Consider the following 17,992-nt stretch of genomic DNA (forward strand, 5'->3'; position numbering starts at 1 on the left):
GTACATAACTGAAATTATTTCATCAAATTGGATTAACATACTGTTATATAGTTGGTGTCCTTATAGAATGTGCAATATGCAAATGACAGTCAGTCATTTGAGGGCTCTATTCACTGGTGACACTTTATGCTCTGACTGTGAGCCTGTCAGATACAGCAGTTAGGAAAACAGTGGCCCCTGCTGGCAAAACCCATGACATGACAGCAGCCTGGCAGAGCTACAAGACTCCAACCCTAAACAACTATTCATCTATTGTACAGTTAATCCACAGTCCCACACACATGCATCTTCATGTTATACATGTTTGCTAATATGTCAATCAAACTAATATACTGTATCCCAGCCAGCATGATAAACTAGCTGTCTGAGGGCTTTGTGTATACAGTGCTTCTATCCAAACCAGACTCATGATAAAGCATCCCTAACTAACAACTCCCTTGTGTTCATGAATACCGATAGAATAGCACACAACTCCACCAAGGAATGTGTGAGTGTATAGGACTTTTACTTGGACACAGATACAGTGCCTTCATAAAGTATTCACACCACTTGCCTTTTTCCACATTTTGTGTTACAGCCTGATTTAGATTTGTTTTGTCACTGGCCTACACACAATACCCCATGATGTCAAAGTGGAATTATGTTTAGTTTATTTTTTCACTAATTAACTAAAAATGAAAGCTGAAATGTCTTGAGTCAATAAGTAGTCAACTCTTTTGTTATGGCAAGCCAAAATAAGTTTGCTCAAATAATAGTGTCAATTAGGTTAGTATTGTGGAGTAACAATGTTGTTGATCCATCCTCAGGCTTCTCCGATCACAGCCATTAAACTCTGTAACTATTTTAAAGTCACCTTTGGCCTCAGGGTGAAATCCCTGAGTCGTTCCTCTCCGGCAACTGAGTTAGGAAGGAAGCCTGTGTCTTTGTAGTGACTTGGTGTATTGATACACCATCCAAAGTGTAATTAATAACTTCACCATGCTCAAAGAGATATTTAATTTTTTCATCTACCAATAGGTAACCTTATTTGCAGGGCATTGGAGAACCTCCCTGTTCTTTGTGGTTATATCTGTGTTTGGAATTCACTGCTTGAGTGATGGACCTTACAGATAATTGTAAACAGAGTGAAAAGAAGGAAGCCTGTACATAATACAAATATTCCAAAACATACATCCTGTTTGCAACAAGGTACTAAAGTAATACTGCAAAGAATGTGGCAAAGAAATTCACTTTTTGTCCTGAATACAAAGTGTTAGGTCTGTGGCAAATTCAATAAAGCAGAGTACCACTCTCCATATTTTCAAGCATAGTGGTGGCTGCATCATGTTATGGGTAGGTTTGTAAGGACTGGGGAGTTTTTCAGGATAAACAAAACAGAATGGAGCTAAAACACAGGCAAAATCAGAGGAAAACCTGGTTTCCACCAGACACCGGGAGATTCATTTACCTTCCAGCAGGACAATAACCTAAAACACAAGGTCAAATCTACACTGAAGTTGCTTACCAAGAAGACATTGAATGTTCCTGAGTGCACTAGTTACAATTGACTTAAATCTGCTTGAAAAATGAAGACCTGAAAATGGTTGTCTAGCAATGATTAATAACCAATTTGACCGAGCTTAGAGAATTTTGAAAACAATGAACAAAAGAGATTTACCCAGAAAGACACACAAATTTAATCGCAACCAAAGGTGATCGTAAAATGTATTGACTCAGGATGTTGAATAGTTATCTAATCAAGAGTGTTTTATTTTTCATTCATCTTTTACAACCGTTTGAATTTTTCTTCAACTTTGACCAGGCATTTTGTGTAAATCGTTGACAAAAACAGACAATTAAATCCATTTTAATCCCACTTTGTAAGAACAATCTGTGGAAAACGTCAAGGGGTGTGAATACTTTTAGAAGTCACTATGAGCAATGAAAACAGGGCCAATTCCTCTTAATTGTTTTGTCTTTATTACACATTAAATAGGAGTGGTGAGATTCATGGCAAAAAAATAAAGACAGATTTGAGATCAGATCACCACTCTACACAGTGACCAAAGAGAGCTCTCTATGGATGTGTTCAACAGTGGTCATTCATTCACCCCCCTAGACCTGGACCCAGTCACTCTCCCAAGTCCCATCATACACAAAAGAGATAGTACTGAAAACTCCATTAAAGCAACATTCATTTAGACACACCAAAGAAATGAAGCACAATTTACAAAATGTGCACCTTTCAGTATAACAACTATACAAAAAGGTTGTTAAAATACGATCCAGGTATAAATGCTACTTCTTTTTCAGAAATCAGCAGTTGGCACGCAAAATAAAAGGGAGGGGGAACATTTTGGTAGAATTACTTTTTGTGATACAGTATTGTTAACAAAATGGCATCCCATAATCAAAAATGTGCTAACAGTTCATATCTAACTTTAGGAACAAAGAGGTAATAAAATTGGGCCAAAAAAAGCATAAATCCTAAATAAAATGTATTGTATATTATGTTTCACTTTAGAATCTCATTCCTCTCAAACAGCAGAGGTTTGTAGCAGTTGAACAGACGTGGCAAAGAAGCCTAATGCAGTCTGGGCTCACATGTATCCCACGGCTATCTGACTGAAGCACCCGATGCAAGCACAAAAGGCAATGTGTAAGAAGCCTCAAGGTAAGACCCTGGTTTTAAGGTTGTGAAATAACGCTGAAAAAAACAACTTTTCCGTGTTTTTATAAATTAACACGTTTTTTTTCCTCTAAAAATGAATTTAATGGTAATTGCCTCATGTACAGACATCAGCTCCAGTTACATCACAAGGAAGCAACAACCTTTGTAAGGAATACATTTGACAAAGATTATTGGACTGGACCAGTCATTTCACTTTGGAAACAGCCCAGCAAAACCCACTCAACACCTTCCCACCCAAGCTCTAACCCAAAAAAATCTAACTTCACGAGGAAGAATGAGAAATTTATATGAACAATACATTTTTGAACACTCTTTGCATGACAACGATTCTACGGGGGTGCATCTTTTGTAGAAGTAAAACAAAACAACAAAAAAATAGAGAAAGGAAGATGTGTAGTAGGACAAAAAAAAGGCCTTTAAGATTCTTTGCCTAATCTAGCCAATGCAAAAATAGGAAAGTATGTTTATGACAGCAATAAGTACAGAGGCTTGGGGAAATGTGCAAGGCATATTCTGTTAGGATCTGATGGGGTATCTTATGTCTCGCATCTGAAGACAGTAACTCACTATTCTTTAAGACAGTTCACCTGAATAACACATATACATCATTAGATTACTTGGTTTAAAGTTTAATTTAGGCCTGCTATTTGTTTGCACTCAAAACAATTTGGATGTTACGCTGTAACAAGGAAGCCCCAATCTTGACTTACTGGTTGATTAACTTAACAGGTAAAAATGTGTTACTTGAATGGGCAAGGTTTGTCTTTCAAAAACACAGAACACGACACAAAATACACCAATCCTGAGGAGATGAGGGGAATTTCATCACGCAAACAAGATCTCTTGATGAACAATTAACTCATCTTTGAAAACGTTCATGATAAAACTACAGGAGACACTGGATTGTGTAGAGAGGCGTTTGTATAAGCAACATGCGGTGCCACTGAGCAACACAACATGAGCTGCATGTCCTCTTCAACACTACTGAGAATCTTGCTGTTCTGATACCGATGTAAAAAAACAAACATCTATTTTGCTTCATACCTGCCACCTGGAGCGTTTCAGTTGTTGAAAAGGTTTCCCACCATATAACAGCTGGTTTCTACCCAAAAGATCATATCAGGGATGGTGAATATAGATTGACTTGAGGCCCGAAACACTATAAAAGCCTGTGGCCCAACTGGACAGGAGATCCTTGTTCCTGGCCTTCGTGGCTGTATCAGTATCGTACAGTATTAGTATCACTGTGCCATTCCCCATTGACTAGTAAGAACACATTGCATGCAAAAATGAAAATCCTGTAGGCAGGAAATCACTACCCACAAATGACAAAAAAGCATTAACAGAATACAACTTAATTAAAATGGCTAACCAGGACATTTTTTAAAACTAGATACAGTAGTAAAGTTCACATGCATGCTTCACGTACAGCATGACATTATTGAATCATATCTAGGAGTTTAAAGTCGGAGGATGGGCATTATTACACACAGTGGCCGGGACATTTGGAATTTCCCCCAATCAAGTGTTGGTCCTACCTCCCAGTTGTTACTCCTTGTCCAATGGAATGGGATTCAACTATTTGGCGCCCCATACTGTTAAGAGCATCTCATGCTCTCCAGCAGAGGGAAAATAAGCTTCTTTTTTTTTCTTGCTTTTTCTGTTGTCCAAAATTTCCTACAGTTATGAACTTGGCTGTTGAATAAAGTCCTTTCGTTTTACAGTCTACCATCTCCTAATTGATAATCAACCTATTGGACCAACACTTCTGGGCAACTGGCACTAAACAGAAAGTAAAGCTTATTGGTTTCAAAATAAGAGAAAAAGGCAGAGAAATAGGGTTCATTTCCATATTCAGTATTTTGGGTGCTAAGATAAAGAGGCTAATAATTTAGCGTAATGTACAAAAATGTATTACTTGAACTGTTTTAACATTTTTTTTTGTCTATCTTGAAAAGGGGGCTGGTCATTATTCACATAAGTATACACTTTGTCTTGGACTTCTTTTTCTTCTTCTTGCCCTCCTTGCTCATCTTCTCCTTGTGTTTTCGGATTTCCCGCACTAATGTGTAAAATGCATCATCGACACCCTGGGGAAAAGAAAAGAAAAGTTAAGGTTTGTTTTGAAAACTCTTCTCAAAAACCCTCATGTTCTCATCTGTGACTAACATGAAAGCTTGGACAGATGCAAATGTCTGAAATGGCACCCATATTCCCCAATATATTGCACTACTTTTGACTATATAGGGAATAGGGTGACAATTTCAGTGTACACGCCTAGTACGTAGACTAGCATGCGTTACAAAACTTGCGTTACAAATGTGCTCGTTGCATATTGATTCGTTGGTAGGTGGATTTGTGGCATGAGCTGGCCCAGCAGACAACAGCAAGGACAATGGCTACATTAAAGAGAGGCAGGGACCAGAAATAACCAGGCCTTTGTCATTCACTGAGCACAACATTGTCACCTATTGTATCAGAGAGGAAACAAAAGTAATTTCAGATTGTGAGATAGAAAGAAAAAGACAGAAAGAGAGAAAGACAGAAACAAAGGACGTTATGTGCGACATCAATGCACACAGTTGCCCCAGGACTTCAGTGGAACATCTCCGTGCTGTCCTCTTAGTAATCACACTTCCTTAGTCACCATTCCAAGACTTCATTTCGGCCAAGATTATCACAATCGCCATCGGTTACACAGATCCAATCTTACCTGCTCCCTCGTCTCTCACCACTGATTTGTCTCAGTCGAGCAGATTACAAAATTATCATCACCCACGATAGTATAAACATACCCCACAGAGAGATACAGATACCACAGGAGGAGAAACTAAGATGGACGCCTGGTTTCAAGGAGACCCCACAGCAGATCCCAGGAGGTTAGCTTAAATAGGGATGAATCCCACCCACCAAGCAGCAAACATTACCACTTTCCCTGCTCGGTATCACACGGACGACACCCTCCCACACACCACAAATACACACCTGACGGACGTGAGGGAGGGAGCGCGGATGATACACACTTACCCCTTTCACATCACAACACACTTTTTAAGCTTGACGCAGCGCGGGGTCTTTTCTTCCTTGCTGAGCTTTTTCAGCCGGTACAGCCTGATCTCCCGTACCAGACTGTAAAAGGCATCCTCCACTCTCTGCAGTGCGAAACACAGCTCTCCTCAGTTAGGGGATAAAGGGACACTGTTGACCCCTCAGTGTTCGGGGATAAAAGGGACACTACGTGGACTGCGTTTCCTCACAGTGTTTGAAAACATTAGGAACACCTGCTCTTTCCATGACAGACTAACCAGGTGAAATCGATGATCCCTTATTTAACCTTTGAGACAATTGAGACATGGATTTGTCTAGGTGTGCCATTCAGATGGTGAATGGGCAAGACAAATGTTTTAAGTGCCTTTGAACAGGGTATGGTAGTATGTGCCAGGTGCACCGGTTTGAGTGTGTCAAGAACTGCAATGCCGCTGGGGTTCACACTCAACAGTATTCTGTGTGTATCAAGAATGGTCCACCACCCAAACTGTGGAAAAAAGCATTGGAGTCAACATGAGCCAGCATCCCTGTGGAACGCTTGACAACTTGTAGAGTCCATGCCCTGATTGAGTCCGTTCTGAGGGCAAAGGTGGGTGCAACTCAGTGTTAGGAAGGTGATCCTAATGTTTTGTACACTCAGTGTATTGACATTCTATGTCAACTAAGCCTACATTTAGCTGTGTATAGGGCTGATGTATAAATCGGAGGATGCATTTTTTTAATACAGTTTAAAACAATGAATCATTTAACCTCACAGGGGAATGACAGGTACAAACGTGTGTGTATTATTTGCGATTTCAGTACAAGAGCAACACCAGGAAGCCGGGCGATTCAACTATCGGAAGAGTGAGCTGGAAGAGACCAATCAGCGGCCCCAGAAGGAGTTGTGATTGAACCGATGCAAAAAGAGCAGAAGGTTCACCGACTGACAAATCGCCACATACATCACAGCACCAGCCAGACACGCACCACTGAAGCCAAGCCAGCAGCCACATAATCAAACAGACAATAGTGCACCATACAGCACACAATCATTTCCCACTGTCCATTAAGCATGATTATCACACCGCCACAAAACAATTACCGACAATTTCCCCTCTGTCGTGACGATTCAGTGACAAAGATTGATTGATTTGTTGATTAAAACAATGCCAGATCGATTATGGAGTCTCTAATGGTGAAAGAAAGACACATTTCCATGACAGAGGAGCATGCACAGACACAGCAATACATAAATCAAGAACTCAATTAAGCAAAGGGACTTTAATTATGTACAGTACATTACCCGATACGTTTCCAAGCACCATTTAGAAACAGCACATATAACCATTGATACCAACGCAAATCAAAAAGGCAGCTCGGGAGTCAAAAGAGGACCACAGCATTTTGTGAGAATGAAGTGGCCATGATTGTAAAATGCCATCGCAAGGACACCTGACACAGCTGGTAAGAAGTAATCTTGCTACAATAAAGAAAATTGATCTGTGGAGAAAATGGTTGAATGGCTGCTGTGTTCACGCCACCAAATACCCTCGAAGCATCAAACTACAAGGGCTCGATTTACTAAGGTGCAAAGTTACACCCGGTGCAAAGTTAGGACCGGTTTTTTTTTCTCTCCCCCAAGATGAAATGGAACAAAAATATTAAATAAAAGGTTGTGAGACATTAAGGTGAAGCGCACATTTCAGCTTATTAAAAGTTATCCCACATTAAAAAAAATTAAACAAGTAAACTTTTCACCTGTTTTAGTCATCTGTCTCAAATCTGTCTTTAACTAGATATGGAATAAAGCTAATGTAGCCGTGAAATGCAGACTGAATCGCGCTACATTTCACTTTACTGAATTCAGTCTGGATTTCCAGGCTAGCCAATAGCCGTCATGTTAAAAACCAAGGTCATAGTTGCTGTTTGAGCCATGGCTGTGTCCACACAGCCCACTAGAACTTGTTGTCTCCGTCCCTCACCTGTCTGGTTTTGGCCGAGGTCTCGATGAAGGGGATGCCGTAGCTGCGCGCCAAGTCCTGAGCTTGTTTGGTGTCCACCGTCCGGGACGGCAGGTCACACTTGTTTCCCACCAGCACCATGGGCACGTCTTCCGAGTCTTTCACTCGCTTGATCTGCTCTCTGGTGAACAAAGATGACAGGGAAGGCAAGGGTTAAATACCAGTGAAATGCTTTGGTCATCCAAAGTATGGAATGGACTCCTTTTTGAGGTTATTGATTTCACACACAACCTGGTTAAAGGGTTGGTGAAAGAGTGGATGTTGGCTTTGACACAGTTGACAGGATATGGTTGGCACAACTGTGTCTGCTTGGAAACAGATGCAACTACAGTCCGCTGGTTTAACTATAGTCCGGCTTACCGCCATCAGTGCAATAGGCAGTAGAACTTCAGATGTTGTGGCAGAACCTAGCTCACCTATAGTGGTGGATGTCCTCGAAGGACTTTGTGTTGTTGATGGCAAAGACACAGAGGAAGCCCTCCCCTGTCCTCATGTACTGGTCCCTCATGGCGCTGTACTCCTCCTGACCTGCAGTGTCCAGGATGTCCAGCAGACACGTCTCCCCGTCAATCACCACCTGCTTCCTGTATGAGTCCTGAAGAAGGGAGCAAGAAAGAGAGATGGGTGGTTCAGGACTGGACACCTATGAATGAGCAAATATTCATTGGTGTCCAGTCTACCCGACTAGGGCTCTGAAATCCTTTATGTAACTATATGGTCATAGAATGCTCATCTGACAAAGTTCCAAAGGAAATACAACAGTATTGGAATTAAAGAGAATGGATGGGATGACCAGGTAAGTGAGACTATATGTGCACTAGGGAAGAAATGCATTCAGTCTTCAAGCAGTCATAAATTGATTAGCTTTCAGAGTAATAATTTCAGACATGTCAAACTTCATCACGTAGCCACCTACAAATGTTAAACTAATTGAATGACACCATGTTGCGGATATTATATTCATACATTCAAATAACAGAATCAGGAGCACATTTTTACTTGCATTTGCACACAATTTCTTTGCATATTCTGATTGCAGTTACTTTTCACGGAGCTCTGAGCAGTCCTCTGTGCAGGTGGAGCAGCAGCCACAATAATTGTACACAACTTTTTTTTTCAGAGGAACTTTTCTTCCTGACTCCCAGGCATGCCTTGTAGTAAAAGACACGTGGTTGTACTGAAACAACTTTTTACCTCGATGGTGGGGTCATATTCATCCACAAAGTGGTTCTGGATGAGCTGGATGGTGAGCGCGCTCTTGCCCACACCTCCTGCCCCCACCACCACCAGCTTGTATTCGGTCATCGTTCACCTGTGGGACAGAAGACACAGGAATACAGTCAGTGAATATGAAAATAAACATTTAATGAGCTACACAGCAACTATCGACTCAACAAGAAAGTCACATATATAGGGTTGCAGAATTCTAGTATCCTTCCAAAAAGGCCCATGTTTTCCAGTTGGAGGATTCCTGGAATCAGGAAACTGGGAGGTAAATCCACCAACAGGGAATTCTCCACCTGGGATTTCTTTAAAACCTGGGATTTCTTTTGCCACACACACACACACACGGAATAACGCTGATATGAACTATTTCTTCACAGCCATCTGGTCAAGTTGTATTCATTCCTTATCAGTTAAGCTACTCTAAAGTGCTTGTGTGCACAGAGCCCGCCAAATGCAAAATTAGATTTTGTCCCGATTGTCTCCACATTGCCTTTCATTTGCAACAATGACCATCCTGTGTGTCTAGAGCTGCAGGGAATGCATACAATCACAGATCTCTGTGGATACAGGAATGTTTACATTCAATTTCATCCTACAATGTGAGAGAAAATGGAACGAGAGGACCTAATGTCCTCTACTATTTTATCATAACATAGTTTAAAATGGGCTTATCAACAAGAAGGAGAAGATATGTAAAACCATGAGTGATTTTTGGAATTCTGCAAAGATAGAGTAATTTACGCAGACTATTACATTGATATTGTAGGACACAAGCAAGGTTCTCGCACATAAAATTATGACTTATCATTAATTAACATCGTTTGAAGAGAATTTACTGTTACAATTCCCTCAAACATCATCCCCATAAATGTTGCTCGTAAATCTTCCTGTATCACGAACTGTAACACAAATTCAATAGTCAGTTGTGAGTAACAGCTATACAATGGGATCTGGCAGTAGACACACATGTTACTTTACGACCCCAGAAGTATCAAGCAACAGGGAGGCACACACTACTATCCAGACAGTTATGTTTCAAAATGTTTTTTTTTTTTAAAACACTTGTTCTCAGTTGAGGCTGACATTTAACTCAATGAGTAGCATCTCAAAATACAAAAGGAAATAGAATCAACAAATCACCTAGTAATTTCTGATTTTAAAAAAAAACATACCAACAAAATAGACTGTCCAATCGATGATCCGAATCATGGATGCTATATTAGACAATCAGTGCTGAACACAACACGACCGTACAGTATGTCAACAACACTGTACATTATGTCCGATACCCAGCACCTATGATCCAAATGAGAGCTAGGAGCTGAGCACTGGTACCTTTGGTTATGAAATTGTATTATTATCTAATGAAAAATCGTTGTCCACATTTCATTTTGCTCGGCCAATACCACAAGCAAGTAACAGAATTGATACTCGGACGTCTTACTTTAATATCAACAAAAACCATTGATTTCAAAAGTTGAAGGAACCATACAGCTCTATGCACAAGGACTACTTTACAATTTACACAGAGCATTTCACAAAAACATTTACTGGGAGAACTGTGTAGATGCAAAGTTTGGTAACAGAATTACGATATAATTTCCCTGTTAATTTTTATGTGATGATGTTTTCCAAAAACATAAATATCTTCCACGTAATTAAGATTCAAATATGTCCGTAGAAAGAGTGGGGTGTCAGCTATGACATGATACAATATTTGTTACAGTTAGGGTAACGGAATAACATCATGGGTCCCTGATCTGTACGATACAGAAATGCATAATGTATATGATTGTCATTCTCTTCATGGTGATGTATCCTGAATAGGTACACAAAAAGGTAGAAATATGCAAAATCATCCTTTCATATCCTGACTATTATTGTAATGAGCTCCGCCCCCAAAACAAGACCAAATTTGGTTGAAATCAGACCGGACCAAATCTGAACAAATCATCGATTTAAGTTTCACAATTTCGGACATCACAGCACAGCACAGAAGAGCACAGTACAGGACATCACAGTAGAGTTTAGTACAGTACATGAATTCTACAGTATGTACTCTACTTTTCTTCACTATACTGTGCAATCTTGTGAAACAGAAGTTTATGATTGGTTTAGATTTGGTCCGTTCACAAATCATGGACTGTTCGGAGGAGACTGCATGAAATCAGGCCTTCATGGTCAAATTACTGCAAAGAAACCACTACTAAAGGACACCAATAAGAAAAAGACACTTGCTTGGGCCAAGAAACATGAGCAATGGACATTAGACCGGTGGAAATCTGTCCTTTGGTCTGATGAGTCCAAATTTAACATTTCTGTTTTCCAATCGATGTGTCTTTGTGAGACGTAGAGTAGGTGAACTGATATTCTCAACATGTGCGGTTCCCACCGTGAAGCATGGAGGAGGTGGTGTGATGGTGCTTTGCTGGTGACACGGTCAGTGATTTATTTAGAAATCAAGGCACAATTAATCAGCTTGGCTACTACAGCATTCTGCAGTGACACGACATCCCATCTGGTTTGCTCTTAGTGTGACTATCATTTGTTTTCAACAGGACAATGAAAAATGAAGAAAAACCCTTGAATGAGTAGGTGTGTCCAAACTTTAGACTGATACTATATAAGGCAGAGGATGACTATTTGAAGAATCTCAAATATAAAATAATATATTTTGATTAACAATTATTTGGGTTACTACATGATTCCATAGGTGTTATTTCATAGTTTTGATGTCTTCACTATTATTTTACAATGTAGAAAATATTACAAATAAAGAAAAACCCTTGAGTATGAGTAGGTGTTCTAAACTTTTGTCCGGTAGTGTATGAGGGCGAGCGAGCGAGGGCTTGTTCAGACTGTTTTCACCCTCTCGCTTTGACCAGAAAGAGAAAAAAAAAACAGTATGCCAGTGGAAGGGAGGACAGTAGCACAACTGTGGTTTGTGACTATGACTACTATGATTTCACATTGTAGCCAATTCAATTGCAGTAAACTCTGTTACAGATTTGCCATCAGAATTACAAGTTTTAATCACTTAATTCATAAACATTGATTTCAGTAAAAACCCTAACTCATTGGTAGGTCTACCTTTACTTGTTACTTCTGTGAACTTTCATTGTCTTTCCTCCTATTGAAGGAGAGAAATGAGAAAATATCTTAAAGATGGGTTTTTTGGTAATGGAATTACAAGGCACGAGGCAATGTTTCTTAAACTTAATGGCAAATAATTTCTCCATTACTAAATATACAGTTGAATTCTGAAGTTTACATACACTTAGGTTGGAGTCATTAAAACTCACTTTTCAACCACTCCACAAATTTCTTGTTAACAAACTATAGTTTTGGCAAGTCAGTTAGGACATCTACTTTGTGCATGACAAGTAATTTTTCCAACAATTGTTTACAGACAGATTATTGCACTTATAATTTTATACTTATAAACATATAATATAATTCACAGTTCCAGTGGGTCAGAAGTTTACACTAAGTTGACTGTGCCTTTAAACAGCTTGGAGAATTCCAGAAAATTATGTCATGGCTTTAGAAGCTTCTGATAGGCTAATTGACAAAATTTGATGGATCACCTGTGGATGTATTTAAAGGCCTACCTTCAAACGCAGTGCCTCTTTGCTTGACATCATGGGAAAAATCAAAAGAAATCAGCCAAGACCTTAGAAAAACAAATGTAGACCTCCACAAGTCTGGTTCATCCTTGGGAGCAATTTCCAAACACCTGAAGGTACCACGTAGATCTGTACAAACAATAGCACGCAAGTATAAAAACCTTGAGACCACACAGCCGTCATACCGCTCAGGAAGGAGACGCGTTCTGTCTCCTAGAGATGAACGTACTTAGGTGCGAAAAGTGCAAATCAATCCCAGAACAACAGCAAAGGACCTTGTGAATATGCTGGAGAAAACTGGTACAAAAGTATCTATATTCACAGTAAAAACGAGTCCTATATTGACATAACCTGAAAGGCCGCTCAACAAGGAAGAAGCCACTGTTCCAAAACCGCCATAAAAAAAGACTACGGTTTGCAACTGCACATGGGGACAAAGATCATACTTTTTGGAGAAATGTCCTCTGGTCTGATGAAACAAAAATAGAACTGTTTGGCCATAATGATCAACATTGTTTGGAGGAAAAAGGGGGACACCATCCCAACCGTGAAGCACGAGGGTGGCAGCATCATGTTGTGGGGGTGCTTTGCTGCAGGAGGGACTGGTGCACTTCACAAAATAGATGGCATCGTGAGAAAGGAAAATTATGTGGATATATTGAAGCAACACCAAGACATCAGTCAGGAAGTTGAAGCTTGGTCGCAAATGGGTCTTCCAAATGGACAATGACTGCAAGCATACTTCCAAAGTTGTGGCAAAATGGCTTAAGGACAACAAAGTCAAGGTATTATAATGGCCATCACAAAGCCCTGACCTCAATCCTATAGAAAATGTGTGGGCAGCCTGTGCAAGCAAGGAGGCCTGACTCAGTTACACCAGTTCTGTCAGGAGGAATGTGCCAAAATTCACCCAACTTATTGCGGGAAGCTTGTGGAAGGCTACCCAAAACAAAGGCAATGCTACCAAATACTAATTGACTGCATGTAAACTTCTGACCCACTGGGAATGTAATGAAAGAAGTAAAAGCTGAAATAAATCATTCTCTCTACTATTATTCTGACATTTCAGATTCTTAAAATAAAGTGGTGATCCTAACTGACCTAAGACAGGGAATTTTTACTCGGATTAAATGTCAGGAATTGTGAAAAGCTGAGTTTAACTGTATTTGGCTAAACTTCCGACTTCAACTGTAAGGGTTGATATTAGTTGGCAGGGGTCTTTACTTAAACAGTTTTATGTTTTGATGTATTTCTAATACCTTTTAAGACTTTCTGGTAGACATTTTCTAAAGACCTCTTTTCCATGTGTTTGACCAGAAAATCAAAGCCATTACTTTTGCCTAGTTTTTAAGATGGAAAATGTTTTTTTTTAAATGGGAAAACGGGAAAATGTATCCATGCCTTCATTTCCCAAAAATACAGACTCTTCGCTTTCATTTGACACACAATTTGATATGCTCCTCTGAACTTGTTGGAGCTCATGGGTCCTGTTACATGGAAATGACTGGCAGTAAAATCATCAGACAACTCTATAGCAGAATATTTGACCTATTCAATTGGTCAGCTTGTCGCATTCTATGTGAGAAAAACATATTCCTCGACTCTCAAAATGCATGCCCAGTCATTGTACAACATTCCTAAAGCAGTCCCGAGAAAACACACCTTCGAAAAAGCCGTTTTGGTGGCCACTGTTTAAAGCGGATCAAAGCTTTCTACTTTCTCAACACCACAAAATGTGTGAATTGCACCATTTTAAAACCAGAGCTTTTAGCAGCAGCATGGTTTATGCACAATAGTGCTCACTAATGGTGTTGAATGCCTAGGAGAAACTGGGGCTAAATGTAACACGTCAGGTGTAACAGGTGTAACAGCCTACATTATATTCACAGTACATGATCCTTGGCTGAGTTCCAGTGGAATGTTTTTTTGCGGACCTTCAAGCTATCAATATGTTGCTAACTAGCAACAAGATCATGTTTTAGAGTGTGTGATCTAGCTAATGATTAGCCCACTGGGGTAAATGCAGATGTGCAACCCTATGCTGCATCAGTTGGGCTACAGCAGGTGACAATCCTTATTGCCTAAGGGCACACCTGCCTGATAATATGAACCAACATGTTAATGGGTTCATTTCTGGAGGGTGGAAATTATATATGTTTGATGACAGGATCATTTAATTTTCATTCATTTCAGAGTAATGTCCTTTTAAAAATTCACCAGAATTGACCTTCTCAAAGTCATTCTACAACAAAAATCATTGTAGGTCCCTCTGTGATCTGTAGTATGCAGTGATGTGCTTTTGACAGTATATATATTGTTTAGGCTAGTATATTATATCAAAGTTAGTGTTTCATCACCTTTTTCAAACTTACCTAAGGTCTACACTCATTTCTGTACTCCCTCGTAAAGGCCTACTATTTCTATTGTAAATGCCATTATAGGCCTAATCATCATCATCATCAGAAACTATGGCCTACAGTGTGAATAGGATGAATAGAGATGAATTGTGACTTAGCAATTCTCCCACTGACCTAAAATTATTGTACAGTAGGCCTAATAACTAGGCAACCATGCTTGCACTGTTGATGATATATTGTCAACCCATTTCATATCCTTATACTGCAGGAAATAGAAAGCTTGTTCATGATTGGCTAGTCATGACACCTATACAGTAATTACCAGTCATCAACAAAGTTGTCATGCCCAATCAAGCACCTCTCCATTAGTTTTCTGTTTACAATTACTGTAAAATACATGCCAATATTGTAGGAAAGTATTGTGAAAGAGTAGACAAATAGCCTATAAAAACCCCACTGTGTCCATTTTGTGCAGCTTGCCTATTGGCATAATCTGATGTTAGACAAACAGCCATTTTCATTGGCCGTCAACCAAGGCCTAATACTAGCTACTATTGGCATGTATTTAGTGTAACTTGGTGGGGGGAAAAAAACCTTTACATTTCACCATTCTGTCATAAAGAGCAAATGTAAAAAAAAAAATATATATATATATATTCCCATTTTAAGAGATATAAAAGAAAATGACTACAGTGAGTGTCTATTAAGTGCCAAATAAAGTAGCATGGTTGACCGTAACCAATTCATAGACACCAATTAACTACCTTTAGCGCCTATTGACGGTAGTACATGCGTCTTCTGGTCAGGGGAGTTTGGTTAGAAGCCCAGACGCTCGTTCTGAACGTTAAAACGCATTGCTCGCGGTACGGTTTTGGAAACATAAGGACCATATTTTTCCTACCAGCGAGAAATAATAACAAAAGGTTAAAATTACTACACACCTTTATAGGGTTGATGTTACAGCTCTTGCTTACCGAAAACATAGGTGGCCATCTATGCTAATTAGCTATCTAGGGTGCCCCGAACACCTGTGAGCGTAACTGTTGGCACGCACAGCATATAGTCTGTGCAAAACTGCTAAAGTAACTGCATCTGTTTTATTTGAAAGATTCTTTCTCAGTGATATAAAAGATAAGGCGCATATTAGGATGTTTCTAAAACCGTTTCGCAAGCGATGATTATTGACGTTGCTAAACGTTAAAACAGTAAATTGTAGTTCACATGCAGCCAACCGTGGGCGAAGCGAACTGCTGAAAACCCTACGGATAAGGAGAGTTTGAGAGCTAGGTTGACAACTTCATATTAAATCAGCCATGAATACTCTTGTGACAGGGGGAATGGAAGCTTGTTGTGCGCAAAGGAGGGCCAATTGAACGCAAGCTCCACAAAATGTTTTAAATTGTTCAAACATTTCTAGACTGTCTATCAAGGTAAAATGGTTGACGTGTTATGCTCGACCTGCTCAGTTTTCCACCACAAAACACCAGAAAAATGCCAAAGAGTAAAACCAGCTCAGCCGCTATTACACTGATTACATCTTCAATTCTCTTGAATTTAAAAAAAAAAAAATTAAGGAATAGTTTCTCCATATTAACAGTTAACGTAACAGTGTTGACCTTAAAATGGACAGTTTTTGTACCTTATATGAATCACTAATAACATTGTCAAAGCAACAAAATAACGATGGTGAAATCTTGGAGAAGTGTTTGGGTTAATTGTGTTAATCTTCTTACAAGTCATGATGCATCTAAGGACATGTCAAAATGCTGAAATGTCTTTATTCACATTAAAAATCCAATTTATAGAATTGGCCATGTGGTCTATATTAAAAAGGGCACCATTTAATAACAGGCCTTTGAAATTAAATATTTATGTGAGAGTCCAATATCAAAAAGGGACGCAAGAGGCACTCATTTCGTGGAAGGACCCAATTATTTAAATAATACCTGTACATGTGAACTGATGAGTACAACCTTAGATTGGCCTACACCCTAACATTACAACTGTATAAAGTCGAGCTGCCTGTAGCCTACAATTAACTGGAGTAGGTCCACAATTATAGAGAAGCCTAGCATATGCGGATCCCATAACTGTTAGTGAACTAGGATTGTCTTATGCAAATTTCTTTAGCACAATGGATTGAATGCTATGCGTAAACCCGGTAGAACCTGCAGCATTCATGGGAGAGCGGATGAGTTTGAAGCCGCCATAAATACCGCATAGGTCTGCGCATTAAAGGGCCAGACATTAGGTTAACAATTGGGCGTAGTTTGTATTAACGATACTTTTAGCTGCAATTGCACAGGAAATTATGAAATCATTACAGGCCCAAACCTCAAATTAAGATATAGGCGAGAGGACACAATGTCGCCCCGTATCCATTGTGTAAATTGATACAAGTGTAGTGATCTTTCCAATTGTTTTACCTATAGCGTGTGGAGTTCCGCGTCCGAAGTAGCGACCAAATAAGAAGTCAAGCAGATAATCCTCCTTTTTCACACGATCTCTGCATTTCCTACTTTACACTGAAACGGCCGCATTTGTGTAAATGTATCTTCTTTTAAAAAAGCAGACAAAAGTAAGGACATTAATCGATTTAACTTTCCATTTGATACAGCGTTTGGCCTGCTACTCTCGATTCAGCTGAGGTTGGCCTGACGCGAATATGGGCGGATACCGGGTGCAGCGTCGTACAGTTTACCCAGAAAGCAAAGCAGGATTTCAACTGGTTTCGGTGATATCACTACACTAGTTTGGCAATAAACGTTATAAAGACGCTCACTTGTTCTCCACCCAATTCACTTTTAGTTTACCTCAATATATTGTTCTGGTGAATGCTTGTGTTGGTAGACTGTGTTTTGAAACGTTTTGGGTCGATGTGTTTTTCACAGATAGGACTGTGATATCTGCGCACAAATACATCGATCATTATGACAGTGTGAATTGAATTATTCTATCTAGCATCAATATTTCAAGACCTGTCTCTGGGAATAGATAGCCCTCTTCTTCCCAGTGAAGCGGGTACAACAACGGATGAGGGGGGGACCACTATATATAGGC

General features: G+C 39.6%; 1 protein-coding gene across 2 annotated transcripts; it reads right to left on the reverse strand.

Annotated features, from left to right (window-relative positions):
• Positions 1-1,940: 1,940 nt before the first annotated feature.
• Positions 1,941-17,623, reverse strand: LOC112252543 (GTPase KRas). Of its 2 annotated transcripts, XM_024423846.2 has the most exons (6): positions 17,359-17,623; positions 8,917-9,034; positions 8,139-8,317; positions 7,684-7,843; positions 5,699-5,823; positions 1,941-4,761 (listed from the first exon to the last, which is right to left on the reverse strand). In XM_024423846.2, exons 2-5 carry the CDS (start codon positions 9,025-9,027, stop codon positions 5,704-5,706), a joined length of 570 nt encoding a protein of 189 aa, XP_024279614.1. In that variant the 5' UTR covers positions 9,028-9,034; positions 17,359-17,623; the 3' UTR covers positions 1,941-4,761; positions 5,699-5,703. The 2 variants fall into 2 exon arrangements, with proteins under 2 accessions (XP_024279614.1, XP_024279615.1); XM_024423847.2 differs by lacking the exon at positions 5,699-5,823 and having other exon boundaries at positions 17,359-17,621.
• Positions 17,624-17,992: the final 369 nt, after the last annotated feature.

This window comes from Oncorhynchus tshawytscha, linkage group LG06, assembly GCF_018296145.1.
Source record: "Oncorhynchus tshawytscha isolate Ot180627B linkage group LG06, Otsh_v2.0, whole genome shotgun sequence".
In the NCBI taxonomy this organism is placed as follows: Eukaryota; Metazoa; Chordata; class Actinopteri; order Salmoniformes; family Salmonidae; genus Oncorhynchus; species Oncorhynchus tshawytscha.

Coding starts and splice junctions, on each gene's coding strand:
- LOC112252543 (XM_024423846.2), bottom strand. CDS start 9,027: ATGACCGAATACAAGCTGGTGGTGGTGGGGGCAGGAGGTGTGGGCAAG. Junction 7,844..8,138: donor GAGGACATCCACCACTATAG/GTGAGCTAGGTT, acceptor TTTGTTCACCAG/AGAGCAGATCAAGCGAGTGA. Junction 5,824..7,683: donor CCTCGGCCAAAACCAGACAG/GTGAGGGACGGA, acceptor TTCGCACTGCAG/AGAGTGGAGGATGCCTTTTA.